The 24,253-nt window shown below is 48.4% G+C and overlaps 2 protein-coding genes across 2 annotated transcripts in view; one reads left to right on the forward strand and one right to left on the reverse strand.

The window, feature by feature from the left end:
- The first annotated feature begins 994 nt into the window (after positions 1-994).
- Positions 995-6,546, forward strand: LOC132765778 (RIMS-binding protein 2-like). Its single transcript, XM_060760049.2, has one exon. It carries the CDS (start codon positions 995-997, stop codon positions 6,521-6,523), a length of 5,529 nt encoding a protein of 1,842 aa, XP_060616032.2. The 3' UTR covers positions 6,524-6,546.
- Positions 6,547-19,048: 12,502 nt separating this feature from the next.
- Positions 19,049-24,253, reverse strand: part of LOC132765777 (zinc finger protein 420-like) — a 34,134-nt gene continuing 28,929 nt past the window's right edge. The window contains exon 9 of the mRNA XM_067463619.1: positions 19,049-22,523. Coding sequence (XP_067319720.1) covers positions 21,253-22,523 — 1,271 coding nt within the window. The 3' untranslated portion in view covers positions 19,049-21,252. The remainder of the gene's footprint in view (positions 22,524-24,253) is intronic.

The following is a 24,253-nucleotide window of genomic DNA, read 5'->3' on the forward strand; positions in this document are numbered from 1 at the left end:
TGATTTAAAACGTGCAACACAAAGACTGGGATAAAGATGCTCCACTCAATGGCACCTTGTGGCTTCTTCCAACTCTATGGTTCTAGAGCAGTGTTTCTCAACCTGGGGGTCGGGACCCCTGGGGGGGTCGCGAAGGGTTGTCAGAGGGGTCACCAAAGACCTTCAGAAAACACAGTATTTTCTGTTGGTCATGGGGGTTCTGTGTGGGAAGTTTGGCCCAATTCTATCATTGGTGGGGTTCAGAACGCTGCTTGATTGTAGGTGAACTATAAATCCCAGCAAGTACAACTCCCAATTGTCAAAGTCTATTTTCCCCAAAGCCCATCAGTGTTCACATTTGGGCATATTGGGTATCCGTGCCAAGTTTGGTCAAGATCCATCATTGTTTGAGCCCTCTCTGGATGTAGGCAAACTACAACTCCCAAACTCAAGGTCAATGCCCACCAAACCCTTCCAGTATTTTCTGTAGGTCATGGAAGTTCTCTGTGCCAACTTTGGTTCAATTCCATTGTTGGAGGGGTTCAGAATGCTCTTTGTTTACATGTTAACTATAAATCCCAGCAACTACAACTCCCAAATGACAAAATCAATCCCCCCGCCAACCCCACCAGTATTCAAATTTGGGTATACCGGGTATTTGTGCCAAATTTGCTCCAGTGAATAAAAATACATCTTGAAGATCATTATTTACATGATGATTCATAATGTTAGGGTTATGGTTGGGGGTCACCACAACATGAGGAACTGTATTAAGGGGTCGCGGCATTAGGAAGGTTGAGAACCACTGTTCTAGAGAGCCCAGCCCAGGCATCCTCCCTCCATGCCATGACAACTAGAAGGGAGCGTGGGTTGGAATGGAATGGAGGAAGAGACAATGGCAGTGAGAACAGAGCGGTCCTCAAGGCTCCACAACTTTGAAGACCAATGGACGTGTGCCAGTGGCTGCACGTGTAGAGAGGGTCTTCCCATCAAAAGCTATTTTCCCCCTGAGAACATGACCAAAGATGGTCCTTCAGTCAGAGGTGGCGAGGCACCAACGCCTGAGGCCTCGCCCAGCCTCTCCCATCGCAGAGCAGGAGGAGGTAATGGAGGGGCAGGAGGTGGCCCTCCACCACCTCCTCCACCTCGGGCCCCATCCTCAGCCCTTGCCCACGAAGACCACCGCCGGGAGCTGGAGGCACTGCGGGCGGAGCTGGAGGCTGAGCGTCTCCGCTCCCAGGAAGCCCGGCGCCACTTCGCCCTGGAGGCCCGAGAGCTGCGAGAGGCAGCGGAGAAGGAGCGGCAACTGCTAGCCGACCAGCTCCGCTCCAAGTGGGAGCAACAACGGGCCCGTGAACTCCACCAGCTGAAAGAAGCCGGGCTACGGGAGCGCGAGGCTGAGATCCGGCAGCTGCTCCGCTGGAAGGAAGCCGAGCTGCGCCAAGCCCAGGAGCTGCTACAGCGGGAGCGTGATGCTGCCATGCGCCAGGCACGAGACCTCCAGCGCCAGCTGGCTGAAGAGCTGGTGGGCCGCTGCAAAGGCCAAGGCCAGGGCCTGAGTGGAGAAAGCCGTGCCAAGCTGCAGGAAGTACTGGGCAAGCTCCGCTGGGAGGTCGACGGAGAGCAGGCCGTCCGCATTCGCCACCTCAAGGCCGAGCTGGAGCTTGAGCGGAGCCTGTTCCTCAAGTACATCCTCCAGCGCTTTGAGGGGGAGCAGCCCACCCTGGGCTTCCCACAGAGGGGCCCCTCCGACCCCCCTAAGGTCACCAAGAGCGGGCCTCACACCCTAAGCAGCCTCTTGGCCGCCTGCCAAGCCTCCAAGTCATGTTCGTTGGAGAGTGACTTGAACCTCTCCCGTGAGTCTCCACAAAGGCAAGGACGGAGCTCATGCACATGCAGCAAGAGCCGCTGCTCCCAGGAGCAGCAACAGCAGACACCTGAAAATGCTTTGAGAAAGCAGAAGGCCATGGAGGACAAGAGCCACTTCCCAAAGGAACAACAGACGTTCAAAAATATATTGGGAAAGGAGGTTCCCATGGAAGAGAAGTCTCACATTTTCGTGGAGCAAGAGGTACCCAAACAAACTTTGGGAAAGGAGGTGCCCATGGGGAACAACAGCCACTTCTCCCAGGAACAACAGACGTTCAAAAATATATTGGGAAAGGAGGTTCCCACGGAGGAGAAGTTCCACAGTTTAGTGGAACAAGAGGTACCCAAACAAACTTCAGAAAAAGAGGTGCCCATGGAGAACAGCAAGTACTTCTCCCAGGAACAACATAAGGCACCTCACATTACTTTAGGAGAGGAGATATCTATGGGGAATGCGGCCCAGCGAGAGGATGGTGAGGAGGTTCCTCCAGAAGAGAACAAAGCTAGTGCCGTAATGTCTGTGGCAACTGAAGGGCAGGAGGAGCCCCGAGAGCCGCAGGTGCACAACTGGCTGTCCAGGAATAGTTATGATGAGCTGGCGAAGCAGAATGCAGAGTTTTTGAAAGCTCTGGCAGATCTGGAGCAAAGATGCACCAACCTCAAGAGCGAGAATGCCTTGCTGAGGGAGAACAGCTTCCCAGAGATGCAAGAGAAAGTCACGCGGCTCAAGAAGAAGAATACCGAGCTGATAGGAATTGCTAAGAGGCTGGAAGAAAGAGCCAAACGGCTCCAAGAATCCAGCCTCAAAGTGAGCAGCAGCCACATCCCAGTGGCCCTGAGTCGCTCAGATATGGAATTGTACAAAACATCGTTTGCTCGGCAAAGGGCCAAAGACCGGATTGAACAAGCCAGTCTCCTCCTGGCTAAAAATCAAGAGTTAGAAGCCTTACAGAGGGAATGTTGGGATCTTCATTCCAAGCTATCTGGAGGCAAAGAGACCCAGCATTTGCTTAACAATTGTGATTTTGAGCGCTTGCTGCGAGAATCCCAGAAAGAAGTTCTGCGATTACAGCGACAGATTATGCTCAAGAACCTGAGGGAATCTCTCGAGCGCTCCAAAATAAATTCATATTCTGAACCTTCACCTGTGAGTATGCAGGAAACCTCACCAGATACACCTTTGGAGAACACATCTTTGCCAAAAGAGACACTAAACATATTGGTTGACAATGTAGATTTGGAATCACCACCAGCTGGAAATGGCATCAAGAACGAAGGCAAGAGCCTTTTGGAAATAGATTCAGATACTGAAAATCGCATACAAGCATTGAAGGAGAAGCTTTCTGAGAAAAGCAAGCAATGTGAAAACCTTGAATGTGAAATAGAGACCAAACAAAAGCAATGTGATGAATTGGAAAGACAGCTCAAAGAGGTATTACAGGAAAACACCAGGGTCAGTGAGGAAAACTCCCACCTCCATCAGAAGAATGAAGTGACAGAGAAACGTGAGAATGAAAACACTGAGCTCAATAGGAAACTCGTGGAGGCAACGGATGCTCGCAATTCTGCCGTGCAATTGACGAAGGGCCTTGAGAGCAAAGTGGAGAATTTGGAACAAATAATTAGCCATTTGAAAGAGATCGTGGAAAGACGGCAACAGCTAGTATCCGAGCACGAGGAAACCCTGTTAGTGCTGCAGACCAAAGAAGAAGAAATACGACAACTCCAGCAAACCCAGGAAAAAACAAGAAGAGAAAACGACAAAACAGTTGAAGAGCTTGAAGCTCGAGTGAAAGAGTTAGAATGCTTTAACCTTCAGTCTCAAGGATTTGGGCCATTACAAGAGAAGATATCTGGAATCTTGGAAGTGGAATCATCCCATGCGACATACACAACCACATCCATCGTCTCCCCCTCAAAAGGGAATCAAGACACCCGTCGCAGTTTTCACAGTGGTGGAAAAAGGAAGAACTGTGATAAAAGCCCTGCGTCTCGAGAGTGTCGTGCTTTGCTCCAACAAGCTGAAGAACTAGAGACTCACTCGAGTGCCTCTGGATCGGATTCCATCCACAACCGCTCTCAGTCTTGTCCTTATCCAAAAGAAGATACGACAGAGGAAACACCAGAACTGGAAAGCGATAAAATATCCATAAGTCTTGACTTAGAAAATCCAGGTCTTTCCAAACTTCGCGTCTTTCTGGCACGCTACAGCTACGATCCCTTCGATGGCCCTAATAAAAACCCCGAGACAGAGCTTCCACTCACAGCTGGAGAGTATGTTTACGTCTGTGGGGAAATGGACGAAGATGGCTTCTACGAAGGGGAGTTGATGGATGGAAGGAGAGGGATGATACCTTCCAACCTGGTAGAAGAAGTTTCAGGGAATGAGCTCATCAGTTTCCTTCCTTTGGAGGAGCCAAGGGACATGTCTTTCTATTGCTACCATGAAGTAGGGTGCCCATACCGAAATGCGAGCAGCGAGGAAGGGAACGACAACCCCGAGGAAGATTTGTGCATTAATCTCTTGACAAATGAATTCGGAGGAGAAATGGGCGATGACCAAGAGGTAGTTCCTTATCCCCGGAATCTGACGCTTATCAGACAGTTTGCCAAATCTGTCATCATCGGCTGGGATCCACCACAGGTAGCAGATAACTGGGGGAAAGTACATAGCTATAATATTTACGTCAACACAGATTTATGTTGTAATGTCAAGCACAGCAACCAGATGAAAGCCGTGATTGAGAACCTGGATCTGAAGTCTCGTTCCTACCGGATTTCAGTGCAAAGTGTGACCGACAAAGGACACTCTGATAAGTTGCAATGTACTTTCCTGGTAGGACATGGTTTCCATATTGCGCCAACCCTCTTGGAGCTTCGGAGTGTCACTGCAACCTCGGCAGAGATCACTTGGCTGCCAAGAAGCAGTAACTATACGCATACCGTGTATCTCAACGAGGAAGAATATGACGTGACAGAAAAGGGGGTTTATTGGTACACTTTCCGAAACCTGAAACCCAACACCCAGTACAATATCAAAGTGGAAACTCGAGCTCCTTTTGAAGAGTTTCCTCAAGGCCATTTGGAACGGATATCAAGAGCAATTACCATTACTACCCTATTAGTAGGATTACCCAATCCTCCCCTTGATGTCCAGGTTCACCCCAATTCTTCTTCAGAGTTTCTGATCATTAGCTGGTTGCCAGTAACCATTGATACAGCGGGATCATCCAATGGGGTTAAGGTCACTGGCTATGCTGTTTACATAAACGGATGGAAAGTCACAGAAGTGATGTCACCAACAGCTGGAAGGGTTTCGTTAGAAGCATCTCAACTGCGTATGTTTCATGGGCCCTGCAAGGTTTTTGTAAAGACTTTGTCCCCATATGGAGAATCTGTGGGTTCTGTGCCAGCTTTGATCCCAGCCACGATACTGAGCACCCCTCCTTCTTCATTGCCAACCCCTGTTCTCTGCAATCAGGCTGCCGAGTCTGACGATGGGTCTGTTGCTACAGGACGCAATGCATCTCCGTCCCTTCACTCCCACCCGTCTATATCCAACGCAGAGAGCAATTTCACAATTCACTTCACTTCTAATTGCCAAGAGTCAGGCACTTCTACACCAGGGGACATTCCTCAGAATCAGGAGTCCTCTCCAACTTGGGAAACTCTTCCAAAGGCAAGGCATAACGATAACGTGTTTTCCAATCTCTCTCCCTCTGTTTGGAAGCAGTCTTCCGAATGTGTTTTTCCAGCATCAAGTTGTGCGGAATCAGCCAATTACACCCAAACAGAATCGCAAGTGTTTCCCGAAGGCTCTCAAAAGAAAAGGTCAAAAAAGTATTTCCTGAGTCAAAAAAGTCCCAAATTTAAAAGCAAAAAGGTCGACGTTCATGCAGTGACCCAGCCTGTGAATATTTCCAAAGATTCATTTTCCCAACACTATGCTGAGCATTCTGGCGCATCTTTTTGGAGTCCCAAATCCAGTGTTTCTTCAATCGAGTTTGCACCCCCAAAAGGTAGTCGTTCCAGACGGGCGGGACCCAATAATATCAGTCTTGAGGAAGAACTGGATGGTTTCCTGGAGAAGACACGCAGTCAACAGATGTCGCAGTTGTGCAAAGCGTTCATGGAGGGGGCTCAAGCGGAAGCAGAGCAAATATCAAGACCTGGAAGCTGGCGCTCTCCTCTTGGTCACCACAATAGTAATTCTGATTCCTCGGACTCTGAGGAAGAGGGGGAGTATCGGATACATTTTGCTTGCCCCCAAACTGCTGGGGTCCAGCGGAGGCCCATGTCTTCTCCAGAACTGGCAGAAACGGAAATGATAACCTGCCAAATCGTTCCCTCGCTGCCTAATCCAAGTCCTCAAGGGAACGTAGTTCTAGGACGTATACTCAATGAAGACTCAGAAAGATTGTTTGTCGCACTTTTTGACTACGACCCTCTGACAATGTCTCCTAACTCCGAGGCCGATGGAGAGGAATTGTCCTTTAAGGAGGGGCAAATCCTAAAGGTGTTTGGAGACAAAGACGGCAAAGGATATTATAGAGGCGAATGCCAAGAAAAACAAGGGTATATTCCTTGCCATATGGTATCCGAGATTTACATTGAAAGCAAGGAAGTGAAAGAACACCTGTTAAAGAAAAGTTACATCACAGAGGAGGATCTATGAACAGGTTAGTGGATTTAGGTCAGTGGTTCCCAGTCTTTTTTTGACCAGGGACCACTTTGACCAGGAACCACTCTCCAACATTAATACCAAAAGGGTTGTTGTTGTTGTTGTTAATTCGTCTCCGACTCTTCGTGACCTCATGGACCAGCCCACGCCAGAGCTCCCTGTTGGCCGTCACCACCCCCAGCTCCTTCAAGGTCAGTCCAGTCACTTCAAGGATGCCATCCATCCATCTTGCCCTTGGTCGGCCCCTTTTCCTTTTGCCTTCCACTTTCCCCAGCATGATTGTCCAAAAGGGTTACGAATCCTTTTTTGGTCAATATTAGATTCGGTTTGGTTATTTGGGATGCTGATTCAGAAAATTGCATTGCAGCTCTAGTTTCTGTTACAGAACATATGCTATCCACATATGCTGCCCACAGAAAACCATATTTAATCATCTAGAGCCACAGACCTTATTTTAGGTCTCGTGGTCCACAGTGATTGCACTGATTTAGGTACACAGCAGAGCAACAGATCAGATCACAATTTGCCTTGGCAAGATAATAGAACTGATTTTCTTATAAGGTAAAGCTACGAGATCAACCAGACTCTAAAAGTGGGGAAAGGATAGTTCAGTGTCGGTGTAGAAAATCTGTTTTTATTCATATCTGAAATTCATAAAGGGGGGTCTTTTTAAGATCAGTGGTTCCCAACCTGTGGTCCATGGACCACCAGTGTTCCCCAAGAATAGAAATATATTGTCCACGGCCTCACCATTACTACACCGTTGCCTTGAATAAAAGAATCATAGAATCAAAGAGTTGGAAGAGACCTCATGGGCCATCCAGTCCAGCCCCATTCTTCCAAGAAGCAGGAATATTGCATTCAAATCACCCCCGACAGATGGCCATCCAGCCTCTGCTTCAAAGCTTCCAAAGAAGGAGCCTCCACCACACTCCGGGGCAGAGAGTTCCACTGCTGAACGGCTCTCACAGTCAGGAAGTTCTTCCTCATGTTCAGATGGAATCTCCTCTCTTGTAGTTTGAAGCCATTGTGCCGCGTCCTAGTCTCCAAGGAAGCAGAAAACAAGCTTGCTCCCTCCTCCCTGTGGCTTCCTCTCACATATTTATACATGGCTATCATATCCCCTCTCAGCCTTCTTCAGGATAAACATGCCAAGCTCCTTAAGCCGCTCCTCATAGGACTTGTTCTCCAGACCCTTGATCCACACATCAACAGGAGCAACTGGTCTTGTGAAACCCTCTTATAGTGCCGAGGAGGGAAGAGGCAGACTACCCATGAAAGATTACTACTACCACATCAGCTCTAGATGATTAAATATGATTTTTTGTGGGCGAGCAGATGTTGACTACTGGTTGGTAGTTGTTCTATATCAGAAACTAGAGCTGATGTGGTCCATCCTATGCAATTTTCTGAATCTGCACCCCAGTAACCAAACTAAATCTAAAGTTGACCAAAAACTGATTTGTTACCCTTAAGGTTCTAATATTGGAGAATGGTCCTTGGTCAAAGTGATCCGTGGTCAAAAAAAGGTTGGGAACCACTTCTTTTAGATATAGGCACTTGTTAACACCCATCGAGAACCCCCTTTTGCTTTGTCCCACCCTGGTCATTCCACAGATATATAAAGCCATTTTCCTACTTCCAACAGACCTCGCTACCTCTGAGGATGCTTGCCATAGATGCAGGCTAAACGTCAGGAGAGAATGCCTCTCGAACATGGCCATATAGCCCGGAAAAACCTACAACAACCCAGTGATTCCGGCCATGAAAGCCTTCGACAATACATTGAACCCCTTTTGCTTTCCTTAAAGTGGAAAACGTGCCTCCTTTCCTATTTCAGTTACATCATTTATTTGAAGTAGTAGTGTGAACACCCTGAGATCTTATGATATATAAGTAAAGGTAAAGGTTTCCCCTGACATTAAGTCCATTTGTGTCCAACTCTGGGTGTTGGTGCTCATCTCCATTTCTAAGCCTAAGAATCATCGAATCATCGAATCATAAAATCAAAGAGTTGGAAGGGACCTCATGGGCCATCCAGTCCAACCCCATTCTGCCAAGAAGCAGGAATATTGCATTCAAATTACCCCTGACAGATGGCCGTCCAACCTCTGGTTAAAAGCTTCCAAAGAAGGAGCCTCCACCACACTCCGGGGCAGAGAGTTCCACTGCTGAACGGCTCTCACAGTCAGGAAGGTCTTCCTCATGTTCAGATGGAATCTCCTTTCTTGTAGTTTGAAGCCATTGTTCCATTGCATCCTAGTCTCCAAGGAAGCAGAAACAAGCTTGCTCCCTCCTCCCTGTGGCTTCCTCTCACATATTTATATATATCTCCTCTCAGCCTTCTCTTCTTCAGGCTAAACATGCCCAGCTCCTTAAGCCACTCTTCATAGGGCTTGTTCTCCAGACCCTTGATCATTTTAGTCGCCCTCCACTGGACAAATTCCAGCTTGTCAATATCTCTCTTGAATTGTGGTGCCCAGAATTGGACACAATATTCCAGGTGTGGTCTAACCAAAGCAGAATAGAGGGGTAGCTAACGTTGTCCATAGACACCTCCAAGGTCATGTGGCTGGCATGAATGCATGGAGCGCCATTACCTTCCTGCCAGAGCGGTACATATCGATCTACTCACATTTGAACTGCTAGGTTGGCAGAAGCTGGGGCTAACAGCGGGAGCTCACCCCACTCCCTGGATTTGAGCCTGCAACCTTTTGGTCTGCAAGTCTGGCAGCTCAGTGCTTTAACCCACTGCACCACCGGGAGCTATATACATTTTTAACAGCACAATTAATAGAATAATTGGTACTATTCCATTATCTTGTCGGAGGCCACAAGGGGGCGTTAAAGAGAGGATAATCCATTTTACTGGTGTGGGGGGTGGGTTGAAGGAGGAAAACCATTTCCACCCATGTGACTGTCGTGAAAACAACTCCCATTTATGAAATGGGAAGTGGGAAGGGGGAATAACCAGTGGAAACAAGGGAAATGGTTTTCCTCCTTCAACTTCCCCCTTGTAAAATGGATTATCCTTCTCTCTCGAGTGCCCCCTTGTGGCCTCCACCAGGATAATGGAATTATACCAAATAATCTTAGGTTACTATTATACATACTTTGTAAGATGTATGACTTCTGATCTTTCTTGTTTTTCATCTAATTTAGGTTATTTCTTCTCAATGGCAAAATCCTGCTCTTTGGATCAAACGAAAGACTGAATTGGAAGTGACAGCTTAAAAAGATATCCCCCTATTTTTGTGAGAACGCCTTATTTAGTAAAATATTTTGTGATGTTTCCCTATCTCACAATCATCAGTGCCACCACGTCTTTTATTTTGTGCTAATGAACAAAAGCATCGCCATTTTACAGCTGAGAAGGCGACGTCCACAGCAGCAGAGCAAATGGATTTTGTTTGAAAACGAGCCAAATACAATACAGTTTTGTATGTAAATCACAATAATGTTCTCTTTTTTAATATTTTAGGATCATGAGTGCACAACATTGAGTTGCAAAAAAATTCTTTGGTGTCTCCTGTTTTTGATGGAAAGCAAGTAGTTTCGTGTATTCTCCCTTTATGACTCCAGACTCAAACCCAAACCTGATTCATTGTCCATTTATTTATTTATTTACAAAATTTATATTCTACCCTTCTCAACTTGAAGGGGAATCAGGTCAAAGCACAGAACACATACAGGGCAAGCATTCAATGCCATCAATCAGATGGGACAGACAACAGATAGAGGTATATGTTGGCATTTTCCTCAACTTCAGCGTCCTGGAGGCTGTGCTTGATTCCAGCCACAGGGGGGTGCTGTCGCTCCATCATCTATTATTTTTTATTTATCGTGTCTGGAGCAGACCAAACAGTTGCATTGCATTTTTTAACAAACAGACAAACAAAGAAAACACAAAGTTTGCAAGCTTGGTAGTTGATTAAATGTCCTTCGACCAGTATCTGGCCACTTGAAGTGCCTCCTGTGTCACCGCAAGAAGGTCCTCTATGATGAAGAGCCTTGATCACAGACTACCTCCTTCCTTTGATCACTTGCATTTTCTGGTATTTCCTTTTTATGGTGCTGTAAAATACTTCCCCACTTAAGGCAAAGGTAAAGGTAGTCCCCTGACATTAAGTCCAGTCATGTCTGACTCTGGGGTGTGGTGCTAATCTCCATTTCTAAGCCGAAGAGCCAGCGTTGTCCATAGACACCTCCAAGGTCATGTGGCCGGCATGACTGCATGGAACGCCGTTACCTTCCCATCGGAGCGGTACCTATTGATCTACTCACATTTGCATTTTTCGAATTGCTTGGTTGGCAGAATCTAGGGATGACAGTGGAAGCTCACGCTGCTCCCCGGAATCGAACCTGCGACCTTTCGATCAACAAGCTCAGCAGCTCAGTGCTTTAGCCCACTGCGCCACTTAAGTGATGCCTAATTTTTCTACTCGCAACTCACAGCTGTTTTCAAGCTGCTTAGGTGGACAGTGAGCTGGGCCAAAGGCTGGGTGCTCCCCTCGACCCGGGCTTCAAACTGCCAACCTTTCAATTGGTGTGATCTTATTGCTGCTAGTAATTAACTGGCTATGCTAAAGCCTGGCCCATATGGCTCTGGAAACCAGGTTCAGATCCCTCTCTTGGCCATAGAAACTCACTGGATGACATTTGGACAAGCCTCACTTTCTCAGCCTCAGAGGAAGGCAATGGTATAGCATTCAACAAACATAACCTAGAAACCCTTGCAAGAGGTTCCCTTTAGGGTTGCCATGGGTGAAAAATGAATTGAAGTCACACAACAATAACAGAGCCACTTCAAAGCTGATCTGGAGAAAAGGTGAGATAGAAATAAATAAGGAATATGTGTAAATATAGTAGTAACAACACTCTAATCCAGTTTTAAATGCAGGCTTTAAAAGAGCTCTCCAAGGTGCTGAACCTTATTCTCAACATACTCCTGAGAGACCTTCTGCTCCATTTATTTATTTACTTATTTATTTCACGCATTTCTACCCCGCCCTTCTCAACCCTGAGGGGGGAAGGCCTTCCTGAAATCCAGATACACTCCATCCATTGAGTTCCCTGCATGTACCCAGCTCCATTTCTAAGATCCGGCATTGTCCATAGATACCTCCAAGGTCATGTGGCCAGCATGACTGCATGGAGCACCGTTACCTTCTTGCCGGAGCAGTACCTATTGATATACGCACCGGGATTGTGGCGCAGCTGGCTGAGTGTCAGCTGCATTAAGATCACTCTGACCAAAAGGTCATGAGTTCGAAGCCAGCCCGAGCTGGAGTGGGTGTCCAGCCATTGTGTAGCCCGTTGTCGACCTTTGCAACCCGAAAGACAGTTGCATCTGTCAAGTAGGAAAATAAGGTACCACCTTGTGTGGGAGGCTAAATTTAACTAATTTATGAGGCCATAAAGAAAGAAGACTCCGGGGAATGTGGAATGCGGAAGAACTTCATCGGTGTCGTTGATGGACGATGAAAAGCAGCAGCTCCCCCGGCGGCCAGAAAAAAAAAAAAGTTAAATAGCCTTTGTCTGTTAAATGTTGTTTGTCAAACTGGCATTGAATGTTTGCCATATATGTGTTTACTGTAATCCGCCCTGAGTCCCCTGCGGGGTGAGAAGGGCGGAATATAAGAACTGTAAATAAATTTGCATCTTTTTGAACTGCTAGGTTGACGGAAGCTGGGGCTGATAGTGGGAGCTCATGCAGCTCCCCAGATTTGGACCTGCAACCTTTCGATCAACAAGCTCAGCTGCTCAGTGGTTTAAGCCACCTCACCACCAAAAAAATTGATCAGATGAGTCTGGCATGACTTGTTTTTGATAAATCTGTGTTGACTATTAGCGATGACTGCATTTGTTTCTAAGTGTTTGCAGACCACCTCCTTAGCGATCTTTTCCAAGATCTTGCCTGGTATCGACATGAGGCTGACCTCTTTTATAAAACACACTTACAAGCTTGGTACATGAAGGGAATACTGTGGATGTAGCAATGGGTTAGACCCTTGTGCTGGCAGGACTGAAGACCGACAGAGGCTCGAATCCGGGGAGAGCAGAGATGAGCTCCCTCTGTCAGCTCCAGCTCCCCATGCCTCCCACAAGGATGGTAAAACATCAAAACATCCGGACATCCCTTGGGCAACATCCTTGCAGACGGTCAATTCTCTCACACCAGAAGCAAGTTGCAGTTTCTGAAGTTGCTCCTGACACACAAAAAAGCATATACTGATTTAGCGAGGGTTTCAGTGATGTCCCCCATGATATTATTGCAAAGAAGATGGAAGATTTTGGGTCTTAGCTGAGAAAAAGTGGGATTCTACTCCATCTGATCCTACTGTAATTCTGTTTGCCAAGGAAAATAATAGTTGCCATCAACATCTCCTCCTCTAAATTCATGAGGAGGCAGACAGAACACAGATGGCGTTCAGTCAGAATAGCTGCTAAGAACGCTAATTGGCAGTAGTCAACGACCCTGATACTGCTGTTTGCACTCAAACAGAATCTGTTTTGTGTCTGCTGCTACGGACTTAGTTCATTGCCCATTGTCTGATGGAAGACTGGTGTTTCTTCTGGGGCCTTGTAAGAAACTTTGTGTCTGGATTAAGACTTTCTTGCTTTCTTTTGTACTTTTCAATTGCATTTACTTATCCTTTGAGTTTGCTGAAGAAAACATTTTTCTTCTACTTTCAACATTGTCTGAAGGCTGTTTTTGAAGGGCAATTCATAGAATCATAGAATCAAAGAGTTGGAAGAGACTGCCTGGGCCATCCAGTCCAACCCCATTCTGCCAAGAAACAGGAATATTGCATTCAAATCACCCCTGACAGATGGCCATCCAGCCTCTGTTTAAAAGCTTCCAAAGAAGGAGCCTCCACCACACTCCGGGGCAGAGAGTTCCACTGCTGAACGGCTCTCACAGTCAGGAAGTTCTTCCTCATGTTCAGGTGGAATCTCCTTTCTTGTAGTTTGAAGCCGTTGTTCCGCGTCCTAGTCTCCAGGGAAGCAGAAAACAAGCTCGCTCCCTCCTCCCTGTGGCTTCCTCTCACATATTTATACATGGCTATCATATCCCCTCATGGCTATCATATCCCCTTCTCTTCTTCAGGCTAAACATGCCCAGCTCCTTAAGCCGCTCCTCATAGGGCTTGTTCTCCAGACCCTTGATCATTTTAGTCACCCTCCTCTGGACACATTCCAGCTTGTCAATATCTCTCTTGAATTGTGGTGCCCAGAATTGGACACAATATTCCAGGTGTGGTCTAACCAAAGCAGAATAGAGGGGTAGCATGACTTCCCTGGACCTAGACACTAGGCTCCTATTGAACTGAGAACATCGTGGAGTGGACTGAGAACATCGTGGAGTGGCAGCGGTCTGTGATGGCCGCTCAGAGGACGATCAACAATACAACAACAGACCTTTTGGTTCAGCCAACCGCAGCCTGCATTCAGGATCAACATCTACAAACTGACATGTTTGCGGTGGACATTGCTGACCAAATGATAAACAGAGGCAGATGGACCTCTAAGAGGGCAGTTTGTAACTCCTTGGCCCAAATCCTGGGTAAAAGACCACAGGAAATAAGACTAGAAGCCATAGTGTGGTTATGGAGGGACTACCAATCATCTGACCGTTCCTCCCGTCTTCAAATAACACCAGAAGACAACTCATGGCTTGGAGAGCTTATGGCAAAGCGCTATGATCTAAAGAAATGGGGCATTACCATTAGGAGGGTAGTTGTGGACCCTCAGATACGCCCCTTATTTGCTTCCGGGGTTCCTTCTTGCCATTCCCCATCAGGTCCCCGTGCATCCACAACCAGCTCACCGGTTAGGGCCCCCCCTCCTGGTTCATATAATTTTGAGACTCCATCCGTCCCGGTCGCCCCCACTCAACCAGCCACACTCCTTCGCTCGAGAACCCTTCCCTTATTCAGTCCACTCAGCTCCCTTGATGTTTCATTATCTACCTCATCATCAGAAACATCCCTTCCCAACGCCCAAGGGAGATTATTCCCCAGCCCGACTCCTTCTGCTGAGAGCTGACTAGTTACAGATCCCGGCCATGCAGGGGGGGGGGGAGGGTTCCGGAGGAAGGGGGTGCCATCCAAGTCGTGTGGGGGAGGAGATTTGCGGGTCACCGATACCCCAGGGAGAAGCGCAACAGAGTCCTTGCGACCCTGGAGAAGGTAGGTAGTGGTAGGCTCCTTGGCAGTCCCCTCGGTCTTAAGGTCCTGCTGATTAATGCCAGATCCGTTAATGGTAAGACCGCGGCCATCCAGGACTTGATCCTGGATGAGAGGGCGGATCTGGCATGCATCACCGAGACCTGGTTGGACGAGCTGGGGGGAGTAAACCTCTCTCAGCTGTGCCCACCAGGTTTTGGAGTGCATCAGCAGGCCAGACAAGGGGGGCGGGGAGGAGGGGTCGCAGTAGTCTTTCGGCAATCCATCGCCGTGATCAGATGCGCTGTCCCACAGGCTTCTGGGTTTGAGTGTGTCCACTTGAAAGTGGGGAGCCGTGACAGTGTGGGGTTCCTGCTGGTGTACCGCCCACCCCGCGACCCAGTAGTTTCCCTGTCGGAGCTAGCGGAGGTGGTCTCTAATTCGGCACCTGGTGGTGCTGGGAGACTTTAACATCCACGCCGAGACCACTTTATCTGGCGCAGCTCAGGACTTTATGGCCACCATGACGGCCATAGGACTGTCACAGATAATATCCGGCCCCACGCATCAAGCTGGGCACACTCTTGACCTTGTCTTTGTGGCGGACAACGAATTGATCAGAGTGGAAGATCAAAACATCCTTCCAGTGTCATGGTCTGACCATCATCTGATCACATTTAGACTTACTGCGACCCTAAACCTCCGCAGGGGTGGAGGACAAATTAAGATGGTCCGCCCTAGGAGACTGATGGATCCGGATGGATTCCTGAGGAATCTTAGGGTTCTTCCTGCCTTGGAGCCTGGCGATTCTATCGACGCCTTGGTAACTCTCTATAACGGGGAGATGGCCAGGGCGTTAGATATGATCGCACCCGAACGCCCCATCTCGTTGCGTCGTGACAGGCCATCTCCTTGGTTCACCGAGGAGCTGGCTGTGATGAAGCACACGAGAAGGGGGCTAGAGCGCGAATGGAGGAAATCTCGAGATGTATCTGATCGAACACGGGCTAGAGCCTCTCTTAAGGCATACTCCGTGGCCATACGGGCGGCCAGGAAGTCATTCACGACCGCTCGTATAGCATCTGCAGCAAATAGATCATCGGAGCTGTTTCGGGTCGTGGGAGAACTCCTCCACCCACCTGCGGTGGAGGAGGTCCCTGACGACCCCGCAGCTCGGTGTCGCGATTTCGCACACCATTTTGCAGATAAAGTCGCCCAGATACGCCTCGAGCTCGACTCCAATTCCATCGCAGTGCCTGAAGAGGTGACGGAGGCACCTGCCTGTCCAATTTTGTGGGATTCTTTTAGGCTTGTTCTTCCTGAAACCGTGGAGGAGGTTCTTGGGGCTGTGAGGGCGACCACCTCACCTCTAGACCCATGCCCATCTTGGCTCATTAAATCAGCCAGGGAGGGGTTGGTTGACTGGTTTGTATTGATCATCAATGCATCGTTGGAGCAAGGGATTTTTCCATCTGGTTTGAAACAGGCAGTGGTTCGTCCACTCCTCAAAAAAGCTTCCCTTGACTCCACGGTGCTGAATAACTACAGACCAGTCTCCAACCTCCCTTTCCTGGGTAAGGTGCTGGAGCGGGTGGTCGCCTCGCAGCTCCAGGGCTTCCTAGACGATACCAACTACCTAGATCAGGCACAGTCTGGTTTCAGGCCTGGTCATGGCACCGAGACAGCCTTGGTCGCCTTGGTGGATGACCTCCGCAGAGAGCTGGACAGGGGGAGTGTGACCCTGTTGGTTCTCCTGGACATCTCAGCGGCTTTCGATACCATCGATCATGGTATCCTTCTGGGTCGTCTCTCTGGGATGGGCCTTGGGGGCACGGTTCTGTCGTGGCTCCGGTCCTTCCTGGAGGGACGCACCCAGATGGTGAAGCTGGGAGACTCCTGCTCGGACCCCTGGCCTTTGACCTGTGGGGTCCCGCAAGGATCTATCTTGTCGCCCATGCTCTTCAACATCTACATGAAACCGCTGGGAGAGGTCATCCGGAGTTTTGGAGTTGGGTGCCATCTCTATGCGGATGACACACAACTCTACTACTCCTTTCCACCTAATTCCAAGGAGGCTTCCCGGGTGCTGGACGAGTGCCTGGCCGCTGTGTCGATCTGGATGAGGAAGAACAAGCTGAAGATCAATCCCGACAAGACAGAGGTCCTCCTGGTCGATCGTAAACCGGATCGGGGTATAGGGTGGCAACCTGTGTTGGACGGGGTTACACTCCCCCTGAAGCCACAGGTCCGCAGTTTGGGTGTCCTTCTGGATTCTTCGCTTACACTTGAGGCTCAGGTGTCGGCGGTATCCGGGAGGGCCTTTGCACAACTGAGACTTGTGCGCCAGCTGCGACCGTACCTCGTGAAGGCAGATCTGGCCGGGGTGGTCCACGCCTTGGTCACCTCTAGAATGGACTACTGCAATGCGCTCTACGTGGGGCTGCCCTTGAAGACGGCTCGGAAACTACAATTGGTCCAGCGGGCAGCAGCCAGGATGCTAACTGGAGCTCATTATCAAGAGAGGTCAACCCTCTTGTTCAAGGAGCTCCACTGGCTGCCATTTATTTTCCGAGCCCAATTCAAGGTGCAGGTGCTCACCTACAAAGCCCTGAACGGTTTGGGACCACCCTACCTGCGTGACCGCATTTCCATCTACGAACCCACACGCTCACTCCGGTCATCGGGGGAGGCCCTGCTCGTGATCCCACCTACGTTGCAAGCGCGCTTGGTGGGGACGCGAGACAGGGCCTTCTCTGTGGCGGCCCCCCGACTTTGGAATGCCCTTCCAAAAGAGCTTCGTCAGGCCCCTACTCTGGCAGTTTTCAGAAGGAACCTAAAAACTTGGCTGTTCCGATGTGCCTTCGCAGATTAGGAATCCCCATCCCAAGTCCTAGATGCACTTTAGCACAACCAATGCTGCTGCACACCACACTTTTAATCCCACGTTCCTCCTGCCATCTCAGCACTTTTAACCCTGTACCCCATTGCGCTGGCCGAACCAGTTTTAATAGTGTCTTGATGTATTGTCATTGTGGTTATTTTGCTTAATTGTTTTGATTTGCTTTGTTTATTGTTGTGTTATGTTTTATTGTATTGTGTTTTGAGGCTTCGGCCCGTGTAAGCCGCATCGAGTCCTGCGGGAGATGCTAGCGGGGTACAAATAAAGTTAATAATAATAATAATAATATTGATGCAGGCCAAAATCCCATTGGCTTTTTTTGCCGCCACATCACATTGTTGGCTCATTTTTAACTTTTTGTCCATGAGGACTCCAAGATCTTTTTCACACGTACTGCTCTCGAGCCAGGCATTGTCCCCCATTCTGTATCTTTGCATTTCGTTTTTCTTGCCAAAGTGGAGTATCTTGCATTTGTCACTGTTGAACTTCGTTTTGTTAGTTTTGGCCAATCATCTCTCTAATCTGTCAAGATCGTTTTGAATCCTGCTCCTGTCCTCTGGAGTATTGGCTATCCCTCCCAATTTGGTGTTGTCTGCAAACTTGATGATCCTGCCTTCTAGCCCTTCATCTAAGTCATTAATAAAGATGTTGAACAGGACCGGGCCCAGGAGGGAACCCTGCGGCACTCCACTTGTCACTTCTTTCCAGGATGAAGAGGAAGCATTGGGGAGAATCACCCTCTGGGTTCGTCCATTTAACCAATTCCAGATCCACCATACAGACCAGCATAAGTAAGCCGCCCCCGAGTCCCTTGGGGAGATGGTGGTGGGTTATAAATAAAATATTATTATTATTATTATTATTATTATTACTGTCCACTTAAGCAGTGCAAAAACAGCTGCGAGCAGTGAGTAGAGAAATTATACAGTGTTTAAGCGGGGAGGTATTTTACCAGAAAAATGCCAACAATCAAAGGAAGGAGGAAGTCTGTGATCAAGGCTCTTCATCATAGAGGATGGAGTGACAGCACCCCCCTGTGGCCGGAATTGAGCACAACCTCCAGAACGCCAAAGTTGGAAAAAATTGCCGACATAGTATCTCTATCTGTTGTCTGTGCCATCTGATTAAGGGCATTGAATGTTTGCTATGAATGTGTTTTGTGATCCACACAGAGTCCCATTCAGGTTGAAAAGGGTGGAATATAAATACTGTAAATAAATAAATAAATAAGTCCTATTGAATGTAAGGTGACTTAGGTACAGAAGAGTGCAGAGGAAAAAGGAAACCCAAAAGACGGTTGGATCCGTGTCCCAGAGTTGGAACCAGAGGGTCCTTTGTGAAATGGATCACACCAAGCTAAATCCTTCAAGCACAGCTAAACTCTGTTTTTTGTGTTGGCTCCACTCACGATGTCGACTTACCCAAATTCATGTTATTACAAGACACTGGAAAGATGTGACAGGCTTGTTTATTAATGCTTTTTGTCTCAGGCTTCTACAAATCTACCCAATGGGGATTACAAAATCATAAAAGAATGTATACTATGTTATTTAAAAAAAATAGAATTGAGCTGAAGGAAAGTCAAATCAAAATCACAAATAAAAGAAATAAGCTACTACAGGAATGAGAAAAGCTAATTTACAAGCTCATTGAACAATAATACAATTTAGCTGGAACTACAAAGGGCAGTTGGGAGGTTATTTCATCTCTCTTTGTCAGGGTCATCTATACAGTGTCTTAGTGCCACCACACTTAAATTCCTGGCTCCATGGCACCCTCTTGCCACATTGTACCACCTCAGAAGGTGATGTGAAGGGTTGGCACATGGGGTTCTTATGGAAATCTAGTGGAAAATGCTAAAGTACACTCCTAGACATAATACTATTTCCTGTGCTGGTCAATGACCGAAATAAATGTTTTGATTTGATTACTATCAGAGAGTAAGCAGCATCGGATACCTCTAGTACCTCTTTCCAGTCTGCACATACGTTTCCAGAGGAGATGCGGGTCTCACTGAAAAATTGTAGACGATCAATCTGTAGTAGTACATCTAGATTCAGTAATAAATTTAGATTTTGTGGATTGTCAATGTATGTTGAAGTCAGCCCTCCACATTTGTTGGGGTTAGGGCAGGTATGGGAAAACCTTTTTGCCTTGGGGATGCATTTTGGGCTGGGCCAGGAGGGAGGACAGGGCGTTTGCACACGCTGGATGGGACAAGCCCAGGAGGGAGAGGGCCTGTGAGAAGGTTGGTCTGGAACAGGGTGGGGCAGGACCCAGGTCATCCTCAGGTTGTCCTCCCGGCACAAAGATGCGGCTGCTTGTCCCATCCTTATGCCAGGAGGAAAACAAGAAATGAGGCGACAGCCGCAATCTCCCCTCCCGATCCTTGGGTTGTCCTCTCATCATTATGACTGGAGGAGGGCGAGACAGGTGATGGTTGAGAGCATTCCAGAGGGCTCTAAGCGCTGCGTCTCTTTGTCGGGTTGTCCTTTCAGCATAAGGACAAGGCCGTTCGCACCATCCTTATGCTGGGAGGACGAGACATGCTGTGGCTGAGAGCGCTCCAGAGGGCTCTCAGCTATGGCGTGCCTTCCTCCTCCATCTTCTCTGCATAAGGATGTGGCGTGCCACCATGTCCTTATGCCGAGAGAACAGGGAAAATTGGTAGGGCCTGAGATAAGTACCCAGGGGGGGAGAGGGCCTGTGAGAGGGTGGGGTTGGAAGGGGCCAGGGCAGGGCCCGGATCATCCTCAGGTTGTCCTCCTGGCACAAAGATGGGGCTGCTTGCCCCATCCTTACGCTGGGACGAAAACAAGACTTGAGTCGACAGCTCCGCTCGTACAGTTCTTATGCCGGGAGGAGGGCGAGACATGCAGTGGCTGAGAGGACTCCAGAGGGCTCTCAGCTATGGCGTGCCGTATTCCTCCATCCTCTCTGCATAAAGATGTGGTGGGCCACTATGTCCTTATGCCGAGAGAACAGGGAAATTGGGAGGGTCTGAGATAAGTGCCCAGGGGGTGAAGAGGGCCTGTGAGAGGGTGGGGCTGGAAGGGGCTGGGGCAGGGTTAGGGTTAGGGATCATCCTCAGGTTGTCCTCCTGGCACAAAGATGGGGCTGCTTGCCTCATCCTTATGCCAGGAGGAAAACGAGACATGAGGTGACAGCCCCGATCTCCTCTCCCGATCCTTGGGCTGTCCTCTCACCATTATGACAGGAGGAGGGCAAGACAGCTGATGGTTGAGAGCACTTGAGAGGGCTCTAAGGCACTGTGTACCTTTGTTGGGCTGTCAGCATAAGGATAGGGCTGCTCACACCATCGTTTTGCCGGGAGGAGGACGAGACATGCAGTGGCTGAGAACACTCCAGAGGGCTCTCAGCTACAGCATGCCTTCCTCCTTCATGCCAAGAGAACAGGGAACATTGGGAGACGCATCCAGTCCTTGGGCCTTAGTTTGCCTATGCCTGAGTTAGAGGCACAGGCTCTTTGGAAAATGAAAAACAGAGAGTTTAACACCCCCCCCCCCTTATTTAAAAAAAATCTGAGAGAATATCTACATTCTCCAGCATAACTCTATGGTCAACTTCTTTTGAATCAAATCTTCAAAAAGTCAAACCCTGAAATGTGGAGGACTGACAATATAATCCTTGCCCACTTATGATGTCTCCTCTGCAACATCTACTGAAGGTATGGCTTCAGTGGAGGAACTTTCCACATTCTTTGCACTGATGGACTGTTGTGGCTTTTCCGTGTGATGGGTCCTTTGATGCTTACGGAGACTTGTGCTCACACCGAAGCCCTTTCCGCACTCCAGGCACTGGTATGGTTTGACTCTTGTGTGAGTCCTCTGGTGATTACTAAGGTGCGCCCTGTGGCCAAAGCACTTCCCGCACTCTGGGCATTGATAAGGTTTCTCCCCAGTGTGCGTTCTCTGATGGGAAGTCAGGTTTGTTTTGTGACTAAACCACTTGCCACACTCCAGACACTTAAATGGTTTCTCCCCAGTATGGATCCTTTGGTGAGATGTGAGATTGGTACTCATGCTGAAGCTTTTCCCACATTCCAGGCATTTGTAGGGTTTCTCTCCAGTGTGAATGCGCTGGTGGGAGGTCAGGGATTTTTTACTGCTCAAGCTTTTGCCACACTTGAGACACTGATAGGGTTTGGCCCCGGTATGGATGGCTTGATGCGAAGTAAGGCTGGTGCTCTCGCAAAAGCTCTTCCCGCACTCTAAGCATTTATAGGGTTTCTCACCTGTGTGAAGCCGTTGGTGTAAAGTAAGGGAGTTGGCCCAACAGAAGCTTTCGCCGCACTCCAAACATTTGAACGGTTTCTCTCCAGTGTGGATTCTTTGATGATAACTCAGATATTTGCTCGTTGTGAAATCCTTTCCGCACACCAAACACTTGTAAGGTTTTTCTCCTGTGTGAAGCCGCTGGTGGTCGGTGAGACTCACAATGTGGCCAAACCTTTTCCCACACTCTGAACATTGATATGGTTTTTCCCCTGTGTGGATTCGTTGATGGTAAGTAAGATTAGTCTTCTGGTGGAAGCTCTTGCCACACTCGGAGCACTTGTGTGGCTTCTCTCCGGTGTGAGTCCTTTGATGACAAGTGAGATTGGTCTTCTGGCTGAAGCACTTTCCGCACTCCAAGCATTTAAAGGGTTTCTCTCCCGTGTGAGTTCGCTGATGGACGCTGAGGGCTTTGCTGGTACGGAAGCCCTTGCCACATTCAGAACACTTAAATGGTTTTTCGTCAGTGTGGATTCGTTGGTGGAAGCGGAGGTTCCTGCTGGTACGGAAGCACTTCCCACAGACGGGGCATTTATACGGTTTTTCGCCCGTGTGGATTCTTTGATGTGAGGTCCAACTCGGGCGCTCACGGAAGCTCTTTCCACATTCCAAGCAGGTAAATGATTTCGCTACTGTGTGAGTAATGTAAACATGGAGTAAGTCAGTGCAAGTCATTTTCATACATACACTTGTTTAAATGAATTATTTTCTGTGTGATTTCACCTGGAAAATTAGCTATTCCATATTCCTGAGGATAAAATAATAGATTCATAGAGTTGGGACAAGGCCCATCCAGAATAACCCCTTGCTGCTGTACAGGAATTGGTGGACATCCAGCCTGTGTTTAGGACACTCTACCACACCGCCACATTGTAGAACATTGTAGGACAACTCTTACCACGCTAAAACAGTAGATGTGGCTCTTAATGAGACATGCCACATTATCACGGGGTGTCTGCACCCTACACCACTGGAGACACTGCTTAGCCGGTATTGCACCACCTGACATCCGCTGGGAAGTAACAGCCAATAGTGAAAGGACCAAGGCAGAGACATCTCCAGCTCATCCCCTGTTTGGTTAACTGCCAGCACATCAATGACTTAAATCTAGAAATAGTTTTCTAAGATCTACAGAGGCACTCGCTGGAACACCTCAGCAAGCGAGAGTCCAAAAGTGGCAGGCTCAAACCCAGAACCTCAACCAATGGCTGATACCAAAAGAGAGAAGACTGAGCGACTTGGAAGGCGCTGAACAGATGGTGCTCTGGCACCACAAGATGCAAAGCCAACCTCAAAAAATGGGGCCACAAAGTGGAATCCACGACATGCGAGTGTGGAGAAGAGCAAACCACAAACCACCTGCTGCAATGCAACCTGAACCCTGCCACATGCACAATGGAGGACCTTCTTGCGGCAACACCAGAGGCACTCCAAGTGGCCAGATACTGGTCAAAGGACATTTAATCAACTACCAAACTTACAAATTTTGTGTTTTGTCTGTTTGTTTGTTTGTTTTGTTCTGTTAGAAATGTAATACAATTGACTGGTCGCCCTGACCCGACAAATAAATAAATAAATAACCCTTACCATCAAGAAGTTTTCCTTAATGTTTAGGCTCTTAATTCTATGCCATGGTCCCATTTCAGTCTCAAATTTGGGCAGAAAAATCATAAAAGCAGTGACTAGTTGATGGCTTTATATCAGTGAGATGGCAAAGCCATTTTTGGAGCTATCCAACATGCGAACCATATGAAAATGTAGGTTTTGTGTCAGGCTGCTGTGTCAGACTGGATGAGGGCTAACAAATTGAAATTGAATCCAGACAAGACAGAGGTCCTCCTGGTCAGTCGAAAGGCCAAACAGGGCATAGGGTTACAGCCTGTGTTGGATGGGGTTACACTCCCCGTGAAGACGCAGGTTCACAGCTTGGGAGTGATCCTGGACTCATCGCCGAGTCTGGAACCCCAGGTCTCAGCGGTGGCCGGGAGAGCTTTTGCACAGCTGCGCCCATACCTTGGGAAGTCTGATCTGGCCATGGTGGTCCATGTTCTGGTTACATCCCGAATAGAGTACTGCAATGCGCTCTATGTGAGGTTGCCTTTGAAGACTGTTCGGAAACTTCAACTAGTCCAATGGGCAGCAGCCAGATTGCTCACCAGAGCATCATACAGGGAGCATACCACCCTCCTGTTACGTCAACTCCGCTGGCTGCCGGTCCATTTCCGAACACAATTCAAAGTGCTGGTCTTGGCCTATAAAGCCCTATACGACTCCAGTCCACATTACTTGTCCGAACGTATCTCCCTCTACGTTCCACCTCGTAGTCTAAGATCTGCCGGGGAGGCCCTGCTCTCAGTCCCGC

This window comes from Anolis sagrei, chromosome 2, assembly GCF_037176765.1.
Source record: "Anolis sagrei isolate rAnoSag1 chromosome 2, rAnoSag1.mat, whole genome shotgun sequence".
NCBI classification, from domain to species: Eukaryota; Metazoa; Chordata; class Lepidosauria; order Squamata; family Dactyloidae; genus Anolis; species Anolis sagrei.

What these genes read in the sequence shown, in the direction of transcription:
- LOC132765778 (XM_060760049.2), top strand. Translation starts at nt 995, where the DNA reads ATGACCAAAGATGGTCCTTCAGTCAGAGGTGGCGAGGCACCAACGCCT.